The sequence below is a fragment of the Carassius auratus genome, chromosome 24 (genome assembly GCF_003368295.1).
Source record: "Carassius auratus strain Wakin chromosome 24, ASM336829v1, whole genome shotgun sequence".
Taxonomy (NCBI): domain Eukaryota; kingdom Metazoa; phylum Chordata; class Actinopteri; order Cypriniformes; family Cyprinidae; genus Carassius; species Carassius auratus.
This window is the reverse complement of record NC_039266.1, coordinates 3,218,087-3,238,477: the sequence shown is the minus strand read 5'-3', so window position 1 is coordinate 3,238,477 and position 20,391 is coordinate 3,218,087. Positions and strand designations below refer to the sequence as shown.

General features: G+C 36.0%; 1 protein-coding gene across 1 annotated transcript; it reads left to right on the top strand.

The window, feature by feature from the left end:
• The first annotated feature begins 7,752 nt into the window (after positions 1–7,752).
• On the top strand, positions 7,753–12,753 carry LOC113042115 (C1q-related factor-like). The gene is made up of 2 exons (XM_026200698.1): positions 7,753–8,721; positions 11,629–12,753. The coding sequence occupies exons 1-2, from the start codon at positions 8,071–8,073 to the stop codon at positions 11,806–11,808; spliced, it is 831 nt and encodes a 276-aa protein (XP_026056483.1). The 5' UTR covers positions 7,753–8,070; the 3' UTR covers positions 11,809–12,753.
• The last annotated feature ends 7,638 nt before the right edge of the window (positions 12,754–20,391 follow it).

Sequence of the window (20,391 nt, the reverse complement as noted above, 5' to 3'; positions counted from 1 at the left end):
ATATATATATACCTATTAATTTGAGGTGCTTTGCCTTTAGAATACACCTGAAATACATTATAAATACAGGCTTCATAGAGAGTATTACTGAATATCATTTATTGTTTATCAGTGTATCACTCATATTTTGATTTCTGTTTCCTGCACGTTCTAAAACACAAATAGTGTAAGAAAAGAACCACAGCTCCTCCTACTGCCAACACCACTGCTAGCAAAAATGCCATCACGTCTAAAGAGTGATACGAGTACCACGGCATTTAATATGAGTCTGTATGTAAATGAGAAGCATCCTCATGGCACATGACGTAGTCTATCCAAGAGAGGGCGCTGCGATTATTGGTAGGGTCACTATTATGGATTTGCAGTGCGGTGCATGATGATGCTCCTTGACTTATCAGCTGCTGGCAGTTCACACCACGGTGACCTCGTGACCTCTGGAGTGAAGGACCTGGATCACTGATCTATAATATGTTATATATAGATCAGTGACCTGGATCAGTACATTCATGTTGACCCAGCGGCTGCCGTCCACAGGAAAAACAAGGACATTCCCAGCCAGAGCAGAGGGAAGGTTTATGAAAAGGAGTACAGAGTTAGCAGCAGAAGACAGCGTGAAGATTTTATGACATTCGTTACGCCCTAATGCACAGAAAAACACTAATGTTTGACAGACATAATGCATAACGTGATGAAATCGTAATTCCTTGAACAAAACATGTTTGCTCAGTGTTTATTTGATTGAACACATTCCTCCAATGTTGGAAAATACTTAATACTTGAGTGCATGCATGGACACACACAGTGTTTCGGAAAACCTGAATAGACAGTGTTATTAAAAACAGATGTGTCATGTCAACCATTGAGTTTTTGGAGAAAGATTGCATGTTGTATTTGCACGTTCTTTTCGTGTGCGTCATGCATGTTATAAAAGACTCGATGGAAAGTGAGAATAGAAATACTGATGGCAATTTCTGCATTTTGAGATGAGTATGATATAACAGAAAGTAGTAAGGTCATTAAAACAACTGATTTATGTAGTTTTCTTTCAAAGAAAAAAGAAAAAAAATCACCTTTACCTTCTTCTGTTGTCTTTCTCTCTCTGATGAAACGAGAGTTTGTTCTGTCTGGTTCCACATCTAGATCATGATATAGTATTGCATAACTTTGTAGAGGTAATCCTAGAAAAGTTGGCATTGTTAATGTGTTTGAGTTTTGGTGAGAAGTGTGCACTAGTACTGTTTCATAAAAACCTTCTCCAATGATTTCTCTAGGACTTAAACAAGGAAAATTCACTTATTATTGATATAAACAAACAGATTTCCATGTTAATATAAAGAGAGAATCAGTGAATTAATTAATTCAATTAATTGTGTTCTCGTTACTGGCAAAGTTCAAGGATGATGGCAACATGGTTATATGTTTAATATATTTAGCAAATTAGATTAAATGTCAGGTCATTAAACTCTTTAGATAAGAATAAAGTGTTGGTAAACTGTAAAGCATGCAAGACAACACCATGAGAATGGGGTGAGAAGAAAACTTCCAAGGTCAAAGTTCAGAGAGACTTATGATGAGCTCATGAGTTTCCTATTTTATATCGAAAAAGTTATTAAGTTATGCATTGTTGAATAAAAATCATGCTGTCCTTCATAGTAGGTAACAGCGTCAAGTTAATCAATTAATACAATACTCAACTAAACTTTATTTACTTATTTATTTAAAAATGCAAATGTGACATTTACCATAACGGTGTTTAATATTAAACGAAATTATTAATCATTGATCAGCTACTGAAATAATTATTTTCCACTCCGTTTTCGCGCCATCTAAATGAAAAATAAAGGCGGCAAATCAGACGATTTGAGCATGCGCACATCCTGAGGGCGGTAAACTACTCATCACGAGCACGTTGTTGAGGACACTGTAAACTTCGACCTACATATTGCGAAATAAGGTGAATTTTTGGTGAATTTTTAATTTGTAGGTGTATGAGGCATCACACGAAGTTTGTAAATGTGGGTATTTGCCTTATGTTGTATTTTCTTGTATTTATATCTATTTCCAGTTCGTGCTGGTAAGTCTAAAACAACAAATGTGTTATTTTAATGTGCACTATGTCTTATTTATCTCTAACTTTAGCATAGCAGCATAGTGCCACAGGATGGCGACATTTACAAGTGAATATTGTGGCTGAGCTTGAAGACAAATCAACAATTAATAAACATTTAAATTCTAATGTTCGTCATTGAAAGGCCTAAGTTACTATAGTGGAGTCTAAGAAAACTCAACACACTTGTCTGATATGATTCATTTATGATTTGGGCTATTTCTTAATGAATGAAAGGTTGATTTCTAGGTCAGAAAAGGTTAGTGCTGTCACGAAGATAACATCTGAATGTTTGCCCTCGTGATCCACAATCCAAATGACAAAATCAATGTTAGTTAATAGGACGGGAACCCACTTTATATTTAAGTGAAATAAAAGTTCAAATCCACTGTGAAAGACTGAAAATGATCATACATCAAAAAAAATAGTCGTCAGACAAATGTGTGTTGTTCAGTTTCAAATAAATGTGTGCTCATTTCATAGTCTTTTAACAATGTGCCAAACCAGTTAACTATAATTTGAAAATGTTTTGTAAAATTACATAGGCTAGTTTATGTATGAATTTGTGTGTGCATATGGAAGCAATCTAAGCATATCAGCAGATTTAATTCAAATAGAAATATGTCATATAGATCGTATGCACAGATTCTGAGTCATGTGTGTGCATCTACAAACAGCCTGCAATGCAAACACAAACTGACATGTTGCTCTGTATGGTGGGTGGAAAACACACACACACACACACACACACACACAGAGAAACACACTGATCTGTGGGCAGGTAGCAATCTGACATCAAAAAGTACACTTTGGCACGTTACTGTTTGTGTGTGTGTGTGTGTGTGTGTGGTACGTGCCGTAGGAAGCAAGCATATGTAAATCAAAACCATCTTGATTCCCCACATATTATTTTGAGGTTTACGGCCTCCACAGAGACAACAATCACTCCTACTTGTACAAAGACAAACAAATCTTTATTTCACTGATTTAAAAAACCTTGACCAAAAACAATAATTAAAAATTAAATTACAGTAAATACTCTTTTGGCTTGTAAACAATTTTGTGTTTAATTCATAAGAATTAAAAGAAAAGTACTATCTCCCACTATATATATTTTTGCACACACTGAACCATAAGCAATTGTTTTTTTTAACTTAAAACTTGCAGAAGCCCTGAAGAAGAAGGTAAAAGTGTATTTCTGATTTGCCTTCATGAGTGTATTTATAGGAATGCACAATATATCGGCACTATGTTTATTTTTGGTTGATTTTAGAGGTTATTTTATTGGGATCGATATTTATGAAAACCCATTTCTACCACATAAAAATAAAACAATCATTCTTTTGAAATGAAGTTTTAGTGATGAGACTTGTCTCTTAATTTCAACATTATATGCCAGTTTTTTTCTTATGTGGCAGAAATAGATATTGGACCTTTGTGCATTTATTATGACTTTTAGCTATTTTTACATTTATATGCTGCTAGATAAAAAAAAAATGTTCTTCATATTGTACATTGTTTTATACTGTGTGTAATGTGATGCCTAAATTTTCTTGATTATTTTAGTATGTATATAAATATTTATGTATTTATATACTTTATGTATATGAAATTTGTATAGAATTTAAATATCGGCTGTTGACTGGTTACCAGTCATACTAAAAATAATTATTCATCAAAACAGTTAATAACATCAGCCAGCATTTTAATATGTGCATTCATATCTATTTCCTTTTTTATTCCTGCTATGTGTAACAACACAAACACATCAAAATGACATATTTCTGTACCGAAATTAGCATGTACAATAGTGTCAACTTTGGCCAAGAGAGGAACATTGCTAATTATGATTTTTCACCTTGACTATGAGAGATAAATGCTTTCGAGTAGACGCTAAGAAAAATGCAGGGAAATCATGCATAAATATTTTAGGTGCTTTTATGTTGTAACACACAGTGCAAAAACATGATAATAAAACTGAATAATAAAAATGTTTTTCCTGCTGTTTTTACTTTTCCCTTCAGGGCTGTTTGGGACATTGGTGAGTGCCTCTCACAATATTTTGTAGCACGACTTCCTCAAATGCAGTGGTACCATAAAATAGTTTGATATTTAGGCTGTGTGAATGCATTGTGTAACTTGAGGTGATGCTGAAATGACTGGACAGTAGTTTTTATAATGCTTTTCATCGCTTTTAAAGTTACCAGCTATCGCCTTTCCTCAGTGTGCTGCCAGACATGGACACCATTTCATAAAAAATCCCGCACATGTATGTCCATGCATACAGACACTGAGCACATGCATGCAAAAGCATCTTAAAAGATCATTCTAGCTTAAATCATGGTCTGTCCGGCCCAGCCTGAGGTTTATCTGTACATTATGTTTGCTTTCAAGTAAAATCGAATAAGGAACAAGAACTCCCCCCTCGCTCAAGGATGAGCAGGACGCGTGCATCTCTCTGGGGGCTTGTGACTGACTCAAGGGGCTTGTTGTTCTCAGCTGGCCGAGGCATGGGGAGGAGAAGAGCAGTGGAGGAAGTAAATTACATAGGGAGGGCTGGAAAAGTCTCTGTTCTTGTTGCATTACTGCGGCCGCCGTCAAGGGCACCGCAGCCGTGGTTTGAGTCACTGTGCTCGGAGCTCCACACGGCCTTTGTTCCCTCCAGCCAATGATCAACATTCTCTCTGTTTCAGTGACTCACAGTGATAGTCAGCAAACCCTCCCCTAGTCTTCATCATGTCCCATGACAGCATCACAAGCCACTAGAGAGGATGGAAAAGTATGCAATGTCTCCGTGAAAACGCACCTTCGGTTTTAGATTGTTGTGTACGGTGGAATAAATGAAAGGCACCGTGTACTTACAAAGAGAAAATTCCTGAAGCAACATGAATTTAAAGTGATACTAGATGCTTTTTTTTTTTGCTGTATATAGAACTTGTTTTAAGAACTGTTTTATCCATGCCTTTAAAGAATATGGGGTCCAAAACAACATTGAATCCCATCTATTATCAATGTATAAATATAAAATATTTTAAAACATATTCCACAAAAGCAAGAAACTCTTGTCTGGAATGACATGAAAAATTACGAAAAGTTCTTTTTGGGTGAACTGTCACTTTAATTGTCCTTCTCAAGTGATGGCGCATGGCTTATAGCTATTCTGGTTACTAGCGCTGACCTTTAGCCATTACACCATTGCAACCAGGAACTTGAACTGGAATCTAATGAATAAAATGAATTCATAACTCATTTTACTTCTGTAATGCAACACATTTCTTAATGAACCAAGAGAAATATGTAGCTTGGGACTAAATTATATCCTGTTGTAAGTGAGAAACAAGTTATGTCATTTAACAAATGTTTACAAAGTCACTTTTAATTTGTACATAATTTGAGTAAATAATGTGCACTGAGGCATTCTTCGCAATAAGACCAGGAGCATGCATTAAATAGGTAAATAAGTAGAGAACATTTTGTATTTTAGTTTTTAGTAATATTTAGAATTTTAGTTTTTCATTTTTATATTTAATGTTTAATTCCGTCTTTTAGGGTATGTTTACCTGAATGATATACTAAATTTTTTAAAATGTTTTTCCTTTTATGTTTTTTGTGTACAGATGACAATGTTGTCAAAACAATCCCTTTTCACATAGATCTGCGAAAATGACCTAAAACATTGTATTGTGCATGCTTGGCCAGTAGTTGACGATGTCACTTTGTAAGGAAAGGCTACGCACACATGTAATATGCATGCATAAGAGGTCACCATTTCCATAAATTTAGTTTACACAAAGACAATAATAGTAACATGTTAAAAAATTAATAAAAATACATTACTTTGACACCAACTTTCAAAAGTTTGCGTTTAGAAAATTAAGTTTTTAGCAGAAAACCCTGGTTTGATTCCATGTTAACTTTACCAACACGACTCCATTCTCAAGATTGAGCATTAGCTCCTGCAGCTGCAATAGAACATCTTTTTACGTGGGCTGAATCAGACCCAGGTGTCCAGCATGGTGGGAAAATTCTACCACTGTACCAGAAATGTGCCCATAACAAGCCCAAGGCTGTGCATTTCTAAGCAAGTCCTCTTTCAGACTTGGCATTCATTAAATAAATGGCCAGAAAGGACCTGTAATAATCCAGCAACCTCCGGAAACCATTTACCACCTGCTTCAGCCGGCTGTGTGATGTTCTTGAGCTCTTCGCTTAAGGTTGGTGCAGGCAGTGCAGTTTGTTCTATCCTTTATCATGGTTGCTTGTCAGAAATGTGTATGTTGAATGTGATGTAAGTTGCTTTAGAAAACGGCATGTAAACAAATGTATTGAGATCTTGCATGAAAGTTAGTAGTCTTTTATGTTAGACAGAGTTAGTTATGCCATCAATAGGGTCATGTTTTGACTTCAACTTTGACGTGCATGACAAAGAACTCAAGTGATTGAACTCGATCATGGCTGGCGGAAGGAAATTTGTGGACCGTTCATTTTTCAAAGCAAACTTAAGGTAAATTGTAAATATGAATATAAATATCAAGAGAAAACTACCAAGATATCAACTTTTATTTTCTTTCTCTCACAGACAAAGTATGTCATTAATTGCTGTTCAAACTGATTCTTAATTAGATGACCATCGTAGGAGCAGCCACACAGCAGGATTGTGACGCATAATTTCTGACCCTGTCAGAACTTCGTTGGAGGCTAAGATTAATCACAAGGGCAACTGATTGTTTGCTGGTGAGCATGTCACACTTAACATTAAAAGACCTGGAATAAAACCATTCCAGAAATGCTTTTTTTCTCTGATAGAATAAATGTGGTTTACTGGGCTTTAGAAAGTTGGGTTGATGAAGAAGTCTGGGCATTAATTCTCCATTCACCATTCACATCTTGTTTCTTCAACTTTTCAGGTAAATGATATGGGAAAGCTGGCATTGCATGTGCTTTGGATAGAAATACCTCCTGAATGAACAAATATAATGTAAATATTCCCATTTTCATACACTTGTGTTCATTAAATAGCCTGCTGTTCATGGTACAAATGGATCATAGCGCAAGACAACAAATGATCATCAACTCTCATACGAGTTAGTGTTTATTTAATGAAATGACACAATACTAGCATGCCAGTAGCATGTTGTCATAATCCGAGTGAGCAATGGAAGAATTACTGTGTGTTAAGTGCACATAAATAAACAATGACATAATTACATAACGATGCCAGGAAGATGTGTCGAGGGCGGTTTTAAGAGACAGAGAAAGAGGGAAGTGGAAAAATCCTTTTTCTTGCACTCAGCAGGTGTCCCTTTCGATTAACTGATGCTTAGAATGCATCCTGTCATATTTACTTGACCATCACGCAGACAGAGAAAACAGACTATCTCTTCTTCGTTTTCCCTCTCCTCTTGTGCTTTATCTAACCACCACGTCTAAACCCTGCCATCGAGTCTTGCTGTTCAACAAGTGGAAAATCAAATCATATTTCAAAAGACTGCACAATAAAACACACTTAAAGGACTTGGCATTGGGTTTCCCCAAATACCCTTCTTTCTCTCTGATTTTCTCTCACTCTCCCACTGTTTCTTCTTTTGCAGAAAGTCTCCTCCCACTTGTCCTTTTTGAGTCATACAAAGAAACCCACTAGAAGGGCATTCTCTCTCTGTCTCTCTCAATCCTACTTCCTTCCTCAACGCCCAAACACTTCTCTGCACTCACCTGCTGAAACAGTGACTGCTCTCTCTCTTTCAGGCAAGAAAGACACACACACACACACACTCATCTGAGATCCCTGGTGGTTCTCATTTTCCCTCTCATCTTCGTGAGCACCTGACGTTGAGGGAATTTGTTCCCTCTCACTTCCAGAGGTCAATATTCCGGCTTACGGCGAGAGCTCCGTGCTGGCGGCCCAGCCGCTTTCCCGCTTTAGCCTGGGACGGAAGACCCTGCTGGGGGCCGGTACGGCCGTCATGCTGCTCTTGGTGCTGGTGGTCCTCATTCCTGTTCTGGTTCATTTGGCGGGCAGCACTGAAAACGGAGGTCAGTACGAGATGCTGGGCACTTGCCGAATGGTCTGCGATCCATTCTTGGAAAAAACTGGCACTACCGATGGTATCGGTACGGGCACGGCTATCACTAATACGCAGTTGGAAGCTGAGGCGCTGACTGATCATAGCATGGGACCCCCATTGCCCACCTACGCCCACGGACCACAGGGCAAACCCGGCCGCCAAGGAAAACCAGGGCTTCCAGGTCCTCCAGGACCCCCGGGCCCCCCCGGAGAGCCAGGTCCTCCAGGACCAATGGGGCCACCGGGAAATAAAAACCACACCGAGCGGCCGGACATCTTTGCTCTGGGTGGAAGAACAGCTACCGGAATGGGGACAGCCATCTATACCATGGGACCCCGTGTGGCCTTTTACGCAGGTCTGCGAAACCCGCAGGAGGGCTACGAGGTTCTGAGGTTTGATGACATAGTTACAAACATTGGGAATAACTACGATGGATCGACTGGGAAATTTGTGTGCAAGGTTCCAGGGACGTACTTCTTCACATATAACGTCCTCATGAGAGGAGGAGATGGAACAAGTATGTGGGCAGATCTCCTGAAAAACGGACAGGTAAGAGTTTTGCAGCTAACACTCCTGTACTGAAGTTTATGAAAACAATATTTTTGTTATATATATATATAGGTTTCAAAGGTTTCATTTATTTTAATACACATCTGTCATTTTATAAAATGTTAAATATAATGACTGCAGATTAAGATGTCTATCAATCCTAGAGCTGTTTAACATTGCAATAATGTCTATGTCTGATTTAAATGGAAAATAAGGTGCATATTATTCCGGCAACACATGCAATTCATACATTACATAACACTGGAAAAACAGAGTGCCACTGGTATGTAATTCATCGAGTTTCTGAACAATTCTATTCCAATGGGTTTCAATTAGATTATTTATAAATCAGGATATCCTGTATGTAACAGAGAGTGCATTTAGGGTTGCTTTCCAGCAAAGGTCAGTTTCATGTTTGAGATGAACTTCTGTCATGTCTATGGTCAATGTAAACCGTAAACAAGGAAAGGTTTCACTAAACCAAGAGTTCACCTCTAGTCAGTTGTGTCGCGCTCTGTGTGTGTGTGTGTGTTTGTGTGTGTATACATACATACTATACTTTTCTTTCTGACATCCCTTAGTTTGTGATCCTAAATCAGGGGGCACTTCTCAGACACCCACGGCCACTAAAAATTCAGTATGAGTCTTTCACATGCAAAATAAATACTTTAAAAGTATAATATATATATATATATATATATATATATATATATATATATATATATATATATATATATATATATATATATATATATATATATATATATATAAGTATTTAAATAAACTGTAAATTATTTTTAGTATTTTTAATGATATATATACACATACACATATTTATAATATTGCTATTTTTATTGCTGCTATTAAAGGGATAGTGAATACAATTACAAACCATCTTAGGTCTATCTGACTTTCTTCCAAGCATTATAATGGGGGTAGAGATTTTGCTGTGTGGAGTACTTTTTTATGATGAATATATGCACTTTTTTTGGGCTTAAAATTTCGGATTTTATTCACTGCCATTATAAAAGCTTGAAAGAGCCGGGACATTTTTAATATAACATGAATGTATTTCTCTGAAAGACAAAGGTCATATAATCATGGTGTATTTTTCAATTTTAATTGAACTATCCATTTAACACAAAACACTAGAGTCTTGACACAAACACTGTGCACACATGGCTATTCTGTATATATCTTTTATCCCCTTTGCTTTAGCCAGGCTGTGGGCTCTAATTATAATTCCCTCATGCTCGGTCAGTTATACACAAGGAAGCACACATGATGGATATGAGTTTATACACAAAGATACATGTATATATACACACCCACGCATGCTGTGTGCTTGAGTCAGCTGTGTTACTCATATGAGCGCAGAGAGAGATGGCTCACAGCGACAGCATTTCACCGTCTGACTGATGCCCTCATATCTCAGCGACTTCAGTCCCTGTCCATCAAACAAGTAAATGACAAAATTGTCCATTCTCTCGGGGTCCCCAATAAACACTTACAGCTTTTTTATCCCATTAGCTCAAACCTGCTTGCCCAACCTGGTTTTAAAGAGGAGGTGGCCTGTTTTATTTATAGAGGCTGGAAATAATGAGGAGGGTATAGTGAGAATTTGATGGGATTGTGACACAGACTGGACGCAAACCCACATTTCACAGTAAGAAACAGCTCAATATGTCAAGCCATATTGGTCCTTTTTAAAGCACTCTGTGGCCATCTGGTAAAACCCCCGACTGCATTTTTCTGTGTTGGCAGTAGACATACAATTACAGGTTATATGCAGTTGAATGAAGAAAGAGCAAAATCACCAAAAGTTCTTGACAAAATTTTATTTCAGTTGCATATTACAGACCTGGCAGCAATTGTATGATAAAATATGCTTCTTTAGATTAAATCATGCACTTAACTGACCATTTTGCATTTAAGGTGTCTGGATTTAAGTGGATTAATTCTATAGTTTCAGTAAAGTATGTCAGATTGTTCCAAGCTTGCATTTATTATTTTCTTAATGCAATGCATTTGTAAAGCATGTGCAAATAACAACGGAAATTGTCCCTGAGAATGTGCATGAATTCCTTTTGATTTGTTTGTTTTTTTGTTTTGTTTTTTAAAGATGCAGCTTTCATGTTTCATATTGAATTGTATATTAATGCATGTTAGTTTTATCAGAATTGGTGTACACCTGTATGAAGGAAGTAGACTTGTTTAAAGCTTGTAACCACATTTCCTTTGTAAGATCCTTGTATTTAAATTAACTGAGGAACATCCAATTCTTGTTTGCCTCCAGCTTTACTTCTGATCGCATTTTCATAATTTACATTTTTAAAAGGTCTGCCTTAGAAGAAGCACAGATAAACCATCAGCTGTTTGAAACAGATTCATGAAAACATTAACTCATTTTAATCTGCCGGAAAAAAAACATAGCTGGTAATTTGAGAGTCAGACAGTATGTCATCAAAGAAATTAGATTATATGCCATTGCATAAAAAGGAAAAAAACAAAACAAAATAGTGTTTCAATCCCATCAGTTTCACCTAAAGAAAAGCTGTAAAGAAAATCTTCATCCAAAAATGTTATTTCTTTCCCCTTACGTCATGTAAAATTCAGCATTTTTCAAAAGAAGTTGTGCTGCTTAATTTCTTTCTGGAAACCTTGATACAACTTTTTTCACGATTGTTTATTGAATAAAAAAGTAAAAATAAAAAAATAAAATGTAAATCTTTTGTAGCATGTCTTTACTGTCACTCACAATTTTTTCTGTTTCATTAAAAACCCCAAATTTTTATGATAGTATACGTATTATGAGTCACTCTCTTTCAGGTTTAAAAAGACTGAACAGTTGTACTAAATGTCAAATTGAGCTGAAGGTCTCTCTTGTTCCTCTTCCTCTCTTTGCAGGTGAGAGCCAGTGCCATCGCTCAGGATCAGGATCAGAGTTATGACTACGCCTCAAACACCGTCATCCTGCACCTCGACCCCGGGGACGAGATCTTCATCAAGCTGGACGGTGGGAAAGCGCACGGCGGGAACAGCAACAAGTACAGCACTTTCGCTGGCTTCATTCTGTACAGTGACTAGAGGTCAAAAGGTCATTGAATTCAGTCTCGGTCTGTATAGGTAAGAGTTGTTAGGGGATCTTAACTGATTTAGGTTATAAATCTGATGGTTATTAACAACCCTGACATGTTTAGGTCAAGAACGATTTCTTATTTTGTTTTACCTGAACTGTTTTGTTTGCCACAGAGTATGTTCACCTGAAAATCAACAGCTATACACTCATAACTGAGTCACAAAACACGAGCTAATTTGTTTAAAGAGTCATTATGCAGCCTGAAGGGAATGGCTTGTATGTTTTGAGGTTGTAGACATGTGCTTTTAAAACCTGTATCCAATGAGAACACAACTGGACTCTGCTAAAAAACCTTTCAACAGACACACATGAAATAAACAATAATGAGAAAGCCTCATCAAAGTCATAACTTCTCAAAAGCCTAGTCAAGTGAGAGTTGATATTTCATTATGATGTTGTCTTTGTATGTATGATCAATCTGTGAATCTGCACTGCTGTTTATCAATGTCTCTGACTTTATGTGAAGTGAATGACCCTAAAATCATAATGAGTGTATGCACCTGCTTTTGACTGCTGTAAATTACACCCTGTCCCTGAGAGTCTGTTGTACATCATAGTAGTGCATCTGTTTGTGATTGCTGTGTGAATGTGGAAGTATTAACACTAATAAAGCTAAGCATTCGTTTCAGCTTACAGCTAAAGCTAAACCCGTTCATTGTTGTTTCTACCAATGAATTATGAAGTATGTGGCTAATATTACCATTTCAAATAAATCTTATCCAACCTAAAGTTACTACTTAACAATGGATGGAGATCTATTATAACTGTAATAGTTATGCAGGTTTATGATGATGATGACTACTATCTAAAATTATGTTCTGTATATATCACAATAGCCATGACCTGTAAAATGTATCCAAATATCTAAATGTTACAGCTTATAGATTTTTGCTTTTGCTAATAAATGGGATTTTTCTAACACTTTGGGTCACTCGGTCGATTGCTAAGTGATGCATTGAGTGTCTGCTGTGTTGTCTACATAGACAGCTGCCTTCCAAGGGAGCATCCTAATACAAAATAGTTCACCTAAAACTGAAAATGTACTCCCCTCAGACCATTTAAGAAGTAGATGAGTTTGTTTCTTCTTCAAATTTGGAGAAATGTAGCATTCCATCACTTGCTCACTAATGGATGCCCTGTAGTGAATGGGTGCCGTCAGAATGAGAGTCCAAACAGCTGATAAAAACATCACAATAGTCCACACAACTCCAGTACATCAATTAACAACTTGTGAAATGAAAAGCTGCATTTTTGTTAGAAACAAATCCATCCTTAAGACTTTTAAACTTTAAAACCTTCACTTCTGTCCAAAATATGAGTCTGTACTTGAAAGTGTTATTATGAATAGAGGAAGCAACATTTTGAAGTAAACAATTTCTTAATAATGGATTTGGTTCTTACAAACACAGATTTTTGCTTCACAAGATGTAAATTGATGGGCTGGACTGGAGTAGTGTGGATTATTGGGATGTTTTTATCAGCAGTATGGACTCTCATTCTGACGGCACCCATTCACTGTAGAAGATGAAATGCTACATTTCTCCAAATTTGATGAAGAAACAAACTCATCTATATCTTGGATATCCTGAAGGTGAGTAGATTTTGAACAAATCATGATTTTTTTTTTTTTTTGAACAGTTTTATGCTTTTGAATACTAAATGTCCCCAACTTGAGCCAAAGTTAGTTAGTGCTGCTGTAACAGATGCATATATATATATATATATATATATATATATATATATATATATATATATATATATAATATTATTTTTTTTTATTTATTGTACTTTAACAGTGAACAATTTTAACAAAAACTGCTAAATTAAATGTTAAATTTCTCCAAACTAACAAACTCATCTACATCTTGGATGACCTGAGGGTGAGTAGACTTTCAGCAAATTATAACATTTTCAAGTCTTATATACTGTATATACTATATACTTTGAATTACCTTTTATTTGTATATTTTTCAACTTTTATTTTAATTTCAGTAATTTTGTCATTTTATATTTCTGTTTAACTTCTCATTTCTTTATTTGTAATTTGATAAAGATCTCCCTTCTGTGCCGGTCTATATGCTGTTAATTCTTATAAATTAGTAGATCCCTCTGTTATAAAGACACAGGAAATCAGAACAGGAGATAAAAGGACTGATTTTAAGGATAAAGAAAAGAGGAGCGATCACAGCTAGGTATAATGAGTGTGAAATGCCACATGTCTGGAGGGAAGCACTTCCTCCTAATCAGAGATGATCAGTGTTTCAAAACAACAGAGAGAGAGAGAGAGAGAGAGAGAGCCCTGGAGCTGCATGAGCGCTGGGAGGAGAGGCCAGAGATGAAGGCTGCTTATGTACACAACAAGATGTTTAGATGTGAAGTTTAAATGACACCGTCTACTGCCGAGACACTCTACACTTCATGTCTATAACTGTGGACAGATTAACCATCTTACACGTTTGAGGAGATATAAAGATGATCATCACCACCCTTGAGGTTTTTTTTTTTTAATGACATTTTTGAGCCTCTCGTCAAGAATGTACACCATATCTGCTCTTTCATTAATGGAAAAACTCTCTCAGTTAAATGATATAATTAACTCCTAATGTCAAAGTATAATAGCTCGCAGCGATCTTCAGTGGAGTTTGTAGAATGGTTTAAAGTCAGATGATGTCAACATGAAGTCAGAGTCCACTTTATTTACTTAATACACTGATATGGGTTGGGTTATGATTATTGTATGTTATCAAAATATAATACCTTTCTTTGCTTCAATGTAAAATCTGATTAGTGAAGAAACTCATTGCATTGGGTAAACAAAGTCAGTAAGCTTTCATTTAAAGATGTCTGTTAAAACCACCAAATCAGCTAGTTAAGACCTAAAAAATAATATACTTTAAACTTTATTCACTGATGTTTAATCTTATATTTTTATCTTATCTTTATTCACATACGTTTTATCTTATACCTTATATTTTATATGTTTTCAGCACTTTTTTTGTAAGTAAAATCTACTGATCACATTTATAGTTCTCTGAAATGACTTTGCAAGACATAATGTTAACCAGTTAGCTGCTTAATGCATTAATTTAATGCTGGCTAACATTATTGGAATAAAGCTTGCAGCAATAGCAAATATTTTTAATACATTTTCAGTTTTCATTTTTTTAACTATGCACTTTGTCATTTTTATTTAGTTTCTAGGATATATGTGCACAGACTTTTTTAACAGCTTTTGAATACTAAACAAAAGTTAGTTAGTGTGTTGCAGTAATGGATGCGCATGGACATGTTGTCTAGACGTCTGTCTGAATATAAAAGTAACCATACAACCCATGACTTGAGTAACAAGCTGAACTAATCATTCGGGACAAGCCAAAAACACGGTTTGGAAAAAGGATGGTGTTCTCGCTGATTATATAAATTATGTAAATTTTGAACACACAAAAAAGTTACAGGCTGGAGCTTTATGGGTTTTTTTTTTCTTTTAGTTGAGCCTCGTTTCACACATCGAAATGGATTTGAATGCCATTTTATGCTGACTTTAATCTGAATGTCATATGGAGTTTGCACATATCAAACTGCATTAAGTAAGACACCTTCCTGTAAAATATACCACAAGTTCATTCCAGCCACAACAATTTATATCTCAAATGTTAGGCGATGCCAAGAAACTATAGTGTCAACCTCAGATGCATGGCCACTGACCACCCACTGAGCGTCACTGAAAAAACACTGGATAGCTGACAAAGTCCGTTTCCATCTGCAATAATGAGTTCTTCTGAGGATAAACTATTCGCAGAACTTGCCAGAGCTGTATGGAATTGGTAAGCAGCTGGTTTACATGTCAGATATCAAATATGGCCCTTCCAGTCAAAGTCATCTTACTGTAAGTTCAATTAAAATTTGTCGCAGGTCCCAGAAGGGGCAATTGATGACCTGGAAAACTGCCCCACTGTGGCCTTGAGCCGGGTGTTTAACCCCAGGACTTCGCCTGTGGTAAGTGTACTTAGTAAGTCACTGTGCATGAAAAGAAGCGTCTGCTAAACAGCCAATAACCAAACATCAAGGAGAGGTCAGTCTACCCACAAGCCCCTGCTCCTTTCCTCTGGGGGTGTCTATGTGTATCCTCAAATTAGAGTCATCGTAATCAGAATGTCATTTCAGACACAGAGATACCCACCGTCGCGCACATCAAGACGCGGAGGATGGAAAACAAACAGCCGATGACTGACAGGTGAGAAAGGTAACAGTCTGAGACTCCAACACAAACAATTCATCGACTGAGATCTGCCAATAACAGGCTTTCGGCGGTGAAGCAATGATGAAACATGATGTTAATAAAAAACGCACAGCCTGTTGAGCTTTTGCGAGAGCAAGTATTTAAAACTTGCACGTTTCATTCAGCTCGCATAGAGTAATCTCTTATTATCCATGGATTAAGCTGTTAAAGAGCACAGGCAGCTCAGTGTAAATCAGCAGATCAAGTAAGTGTAGGGTTGATTTCAGACAGGCAGAGATGAAGGTGATTTTCGTGCATAATGAGATTGCGATGCCATTTCCAGACCTCTTTGATAAGTCTGGTTTTCTTATCTCACCGAGACAGACTTGAGTCTACAGCAGGACACCTGCTTACATTAACAGCGCTCTCATCACCGACCAGCAAGATCTTCAGTTATATGATTATCGACACCAGGAATCTCTGTTTAAAGTTTGCCATTGTTATTTGCCAAATACTGACCACAACAGCAACAACAACGAAAAAACACTAGATTTTAAAGGATATATAGGATTTACTAGAGTTTTCGTTCAGATGTTAATAGTAAAATTCACAACAACAAAAAAAGAAAGTAACAAATTGAATAAAACTTACAATTTTAGAATGACAGAAATATCTTTTTGTAATAACTACAAAAATCTTTTATTGACAACTTGAATTAATTTTTTATTTTAGTTTTTACATTTAGTTCATGAATTAGTTTTTCGTGATTATTTTCCTACAAGGACGTTTTTGTTGCTGTGCCTTTAAAACTTTAATACAACCATCTTTGTCACATGTGAAAGGAGTTTTAGTCATTTGTGGCACTGACACATGGGCTGCTGTTGGGTTTAATATAGATTTTGACTGCTCCTTCCTTCAGTAAGAGGCTCCACAACATCACACTGTTGATATCAGATTAGATTATGAATGGGTGATGAAAAGTAGCTCCTTATATCTAACCTTGGGATTTTTCTGAAGGATCTGTGAGTCAGCAGCTGCTGTGCAGCCAGAAACATCAAAAAAAGGTTTGCTGAACTTTCCTACATTTTAATTTTATTATTAATTTAGCAATGTCAGTTCACTGCAGCCATATTTGTAACAGCCCCCGTTGACTTTAACCCATGCAAATACAACTTAATCTATACTTAAATGGGAAAGACCAAATTCTATGCAACTCTTTATGAAACTACAAGCTCTAAAGCCTTAAAAACACATTTCACATTAAAGCCCTGAACTGGGAAAATTAAATTTGAAATTAAATTCAGTGGAATAATTACATGGAAAACCAACAGTTGTGACGGGATAAAACTTTTTAGTAGGTGCAATTAATGCTTTTGAATATTTTGAGACACTAGTTAACTGAAATATTTTTGGAAGTTGTTATTAATATTTTGAATTAGTTTTTTTTTAATATGTTCTGTTTTCATTTTTATTTTAGCTAAGATTTTAGTATTTTTTTCTTTTTTTAGCAGCTTTAATCTTCTTTTCTATTTTAATTCTATATCATTTTGTATACATTTTTATTTCAGTTTTACTAGTACACATTAATACTTAATGAAAAGTTTAAATATATTTTATAAATATATAAAATATATATAAAAATATATTTTATTTCAGTCAGTGTTTACTTAAATTAATGAATATATATATATATATATATATATATATATATATATATATATATATATATATATATATATATATATATATATATACTTTTTTTCCATTTTGGTTTCAGTTAATTAATAAGCTTGTGCGCACTTTAACAATACACTTGAAATATGCTTTACCATCCCACATTTTTTAAATCTGAAAATAATTCTGTATTATCATGATCATAATAAATTGTAAAGCTTAATTAATGCAAAACAGTGTATTTTCCAGACCAACAAACAGGTCAGTGCTTTTTATTTTTAACTATAAGCTGAGACTTCCAGAAGACACTTTAAAATAGAATGGAAAAATGTTTTGGCTGTTTTGTAGAGAATGTTTCATGAAATACTTTTTTTTTTTTTTTTGACCTAGAAAGAAAATTTTCTCAAATTTACAGGATAATTTTAACTAAACAAATAATCAGCTAACTAATTAACTAAATCATTTTTACTCTAAAGAAATTAGATAAAAGATAAAAGCTTCTTAAATATGTTAAATGCATCAAAATACCAATCCACAAATTCAATTCATTTTCATTCAGTACAATAGGGTGGAATTGGAAGATGGGCGTGGCTTGATGGCTGCGTTGAAGGGGCGGGGCTGCTTGTGATTGGTGGAATTATATTATTAATCTCCTCCCAGATGTTTGCGGTGCTCAGATGATGTAAATGTCACTTGGCAAAGTCATGGCTTCAGGTAACAGGGTGCAGAGCAGATGAAGAGATTTGTCTGGCCCTCCTCTCATGGCCAGTGACACCAGCAGCTGTCTCAGTGTGACAGGAGTTCAGGGCAGGTCAGGAGCAGCGGACACGGAGCAGATCTCACCTTTAGCTCAGAGCGAGACGCGGCCCGCTGAGCCTGGACTGGCAGGTGGGCCGCATGTGGGTCAGCTGGTGCTTTATCTGCTCTGGCAGCCTCCAAACTGTAAATGACAAGCGGTAGCACTGCTGTGATCTAATGTCACGTACTGTAGCTGCAATTTAGATTTACTTGATATATCGAATGTGTGAAATGCGCTTTCAGATTGTTCCAGCTACATTTGCAAGGTACAAATGAATGATTTAGATTTTACATGGTTGCACTTGAGAGATGCTTCAGCATCACAGTCTTAAAATCAGGAATAAAATCGGAGAATAACTATATTATAAATTCTATTTTATATTCTGGCCCTTACGCTTAAAGCTGCGATAGGGAACTTTTGACGCTCTAGTGGTTAATAAACAGAACTGCTTGCGTCTTGCGGAAGAACATTGTAGCCGGAACTACTTCTCTCTGTTTATGTCTATGAAGAATCACAAAGGTACTGGGTTACTCCGCCGCGGTATCCCCGAAGCAATCTAAAATAGTCCGAATATAAACACTTATAGGTGCACCCTAGTGATTCAGGACAAGCTAAAAACACGGTTTGGAAAATGGATTCATGGTGTACTCGCTTATTATATACATTTTCCTACATTTTGAACACAAACAAAGTTACGGACCGCAGCTCTGATTGGTTGTTTTTTACCGGGAGCGCATGACTTTCTGCAATGGCAATAGGACACTGGGAGGAGCCAGAGGAGCTTGATTTTTTCACAGATTATCTGTCTCATATTCTACTGTCAGGACATAATGACAGGTTTAATAAATATGTAAAAAATATATATTTTTTAAAAAGTTCCCTACAGCACCTTTAAATTATAGAATTTTTTTTCTAAAATTCTTAATAGAAAATTAAGTAAAAATATGCTTAAAAGAAAAAAGAGAGAGGCAAAATTCAAAGACAAAACATGATTATTTTCTTGTTTTAAGCACAAACTGGCTTAATTTTTATACATTTTCCTTCATGATTTCATGATTTTTAAATATCTGTAATGGAAAACAATACAAATTATAATTTTTACAGTAATACGAAGTAATAAATAGATACTGGAGAAACGCCAAAAACATTGGAAACCAAACAATATAGGATGCCTTTAACTTTTATTTTGCATGGACCTTTGTGCTTCATATACAGACATGGAACGACATGAGGGTGCACTAGTAAATCACATCATTTTCATTTTTGGGTAAACTATCCCTTTTAGAGCCTAGTAGATAAATGTAGAATATCATTATAGGTCAAGCTTGTTAGCTTTCTTAAAGAAAACCACAGGTGTTGCCAAGTATTCATGGAAACATGTTTAATCACTCTTCTCAAGCCCTGATGTGCATTTTTATCCCATACTTTAAGAAGTCAAATTCAGTATATTAAATAAGTTCCCACATTCAGGCCACACGCACACACAAGCAGCTGTCACTTCTCATTTGGTGGGGGTTTTCCAGCTGACGTGTTGTGATAGGGCTGGGTGCATCGACAGTGTGTTATGATGTGGACGAGCCTGCAGGCCACAGAAAGAGAGAGAGAGAGAGAGTTTAGGGAAAATATCTACAGGACACACAGTTAATCCTAAAAAACTGCATATCAAATGCTTCTCTATTGCTGCCTGTCCCATACAAATCACTCATTCAAGAAGCTGTGAAAGAGTTCATCTCATGAAAACTCAACATCTTTGGATCCTTGAAAGGGAACCAGAAGTTTTACAGTAAGAAATAAAAAGGAACAATAAGAAAATATGAATTTGCCACCTAATTTTCATTA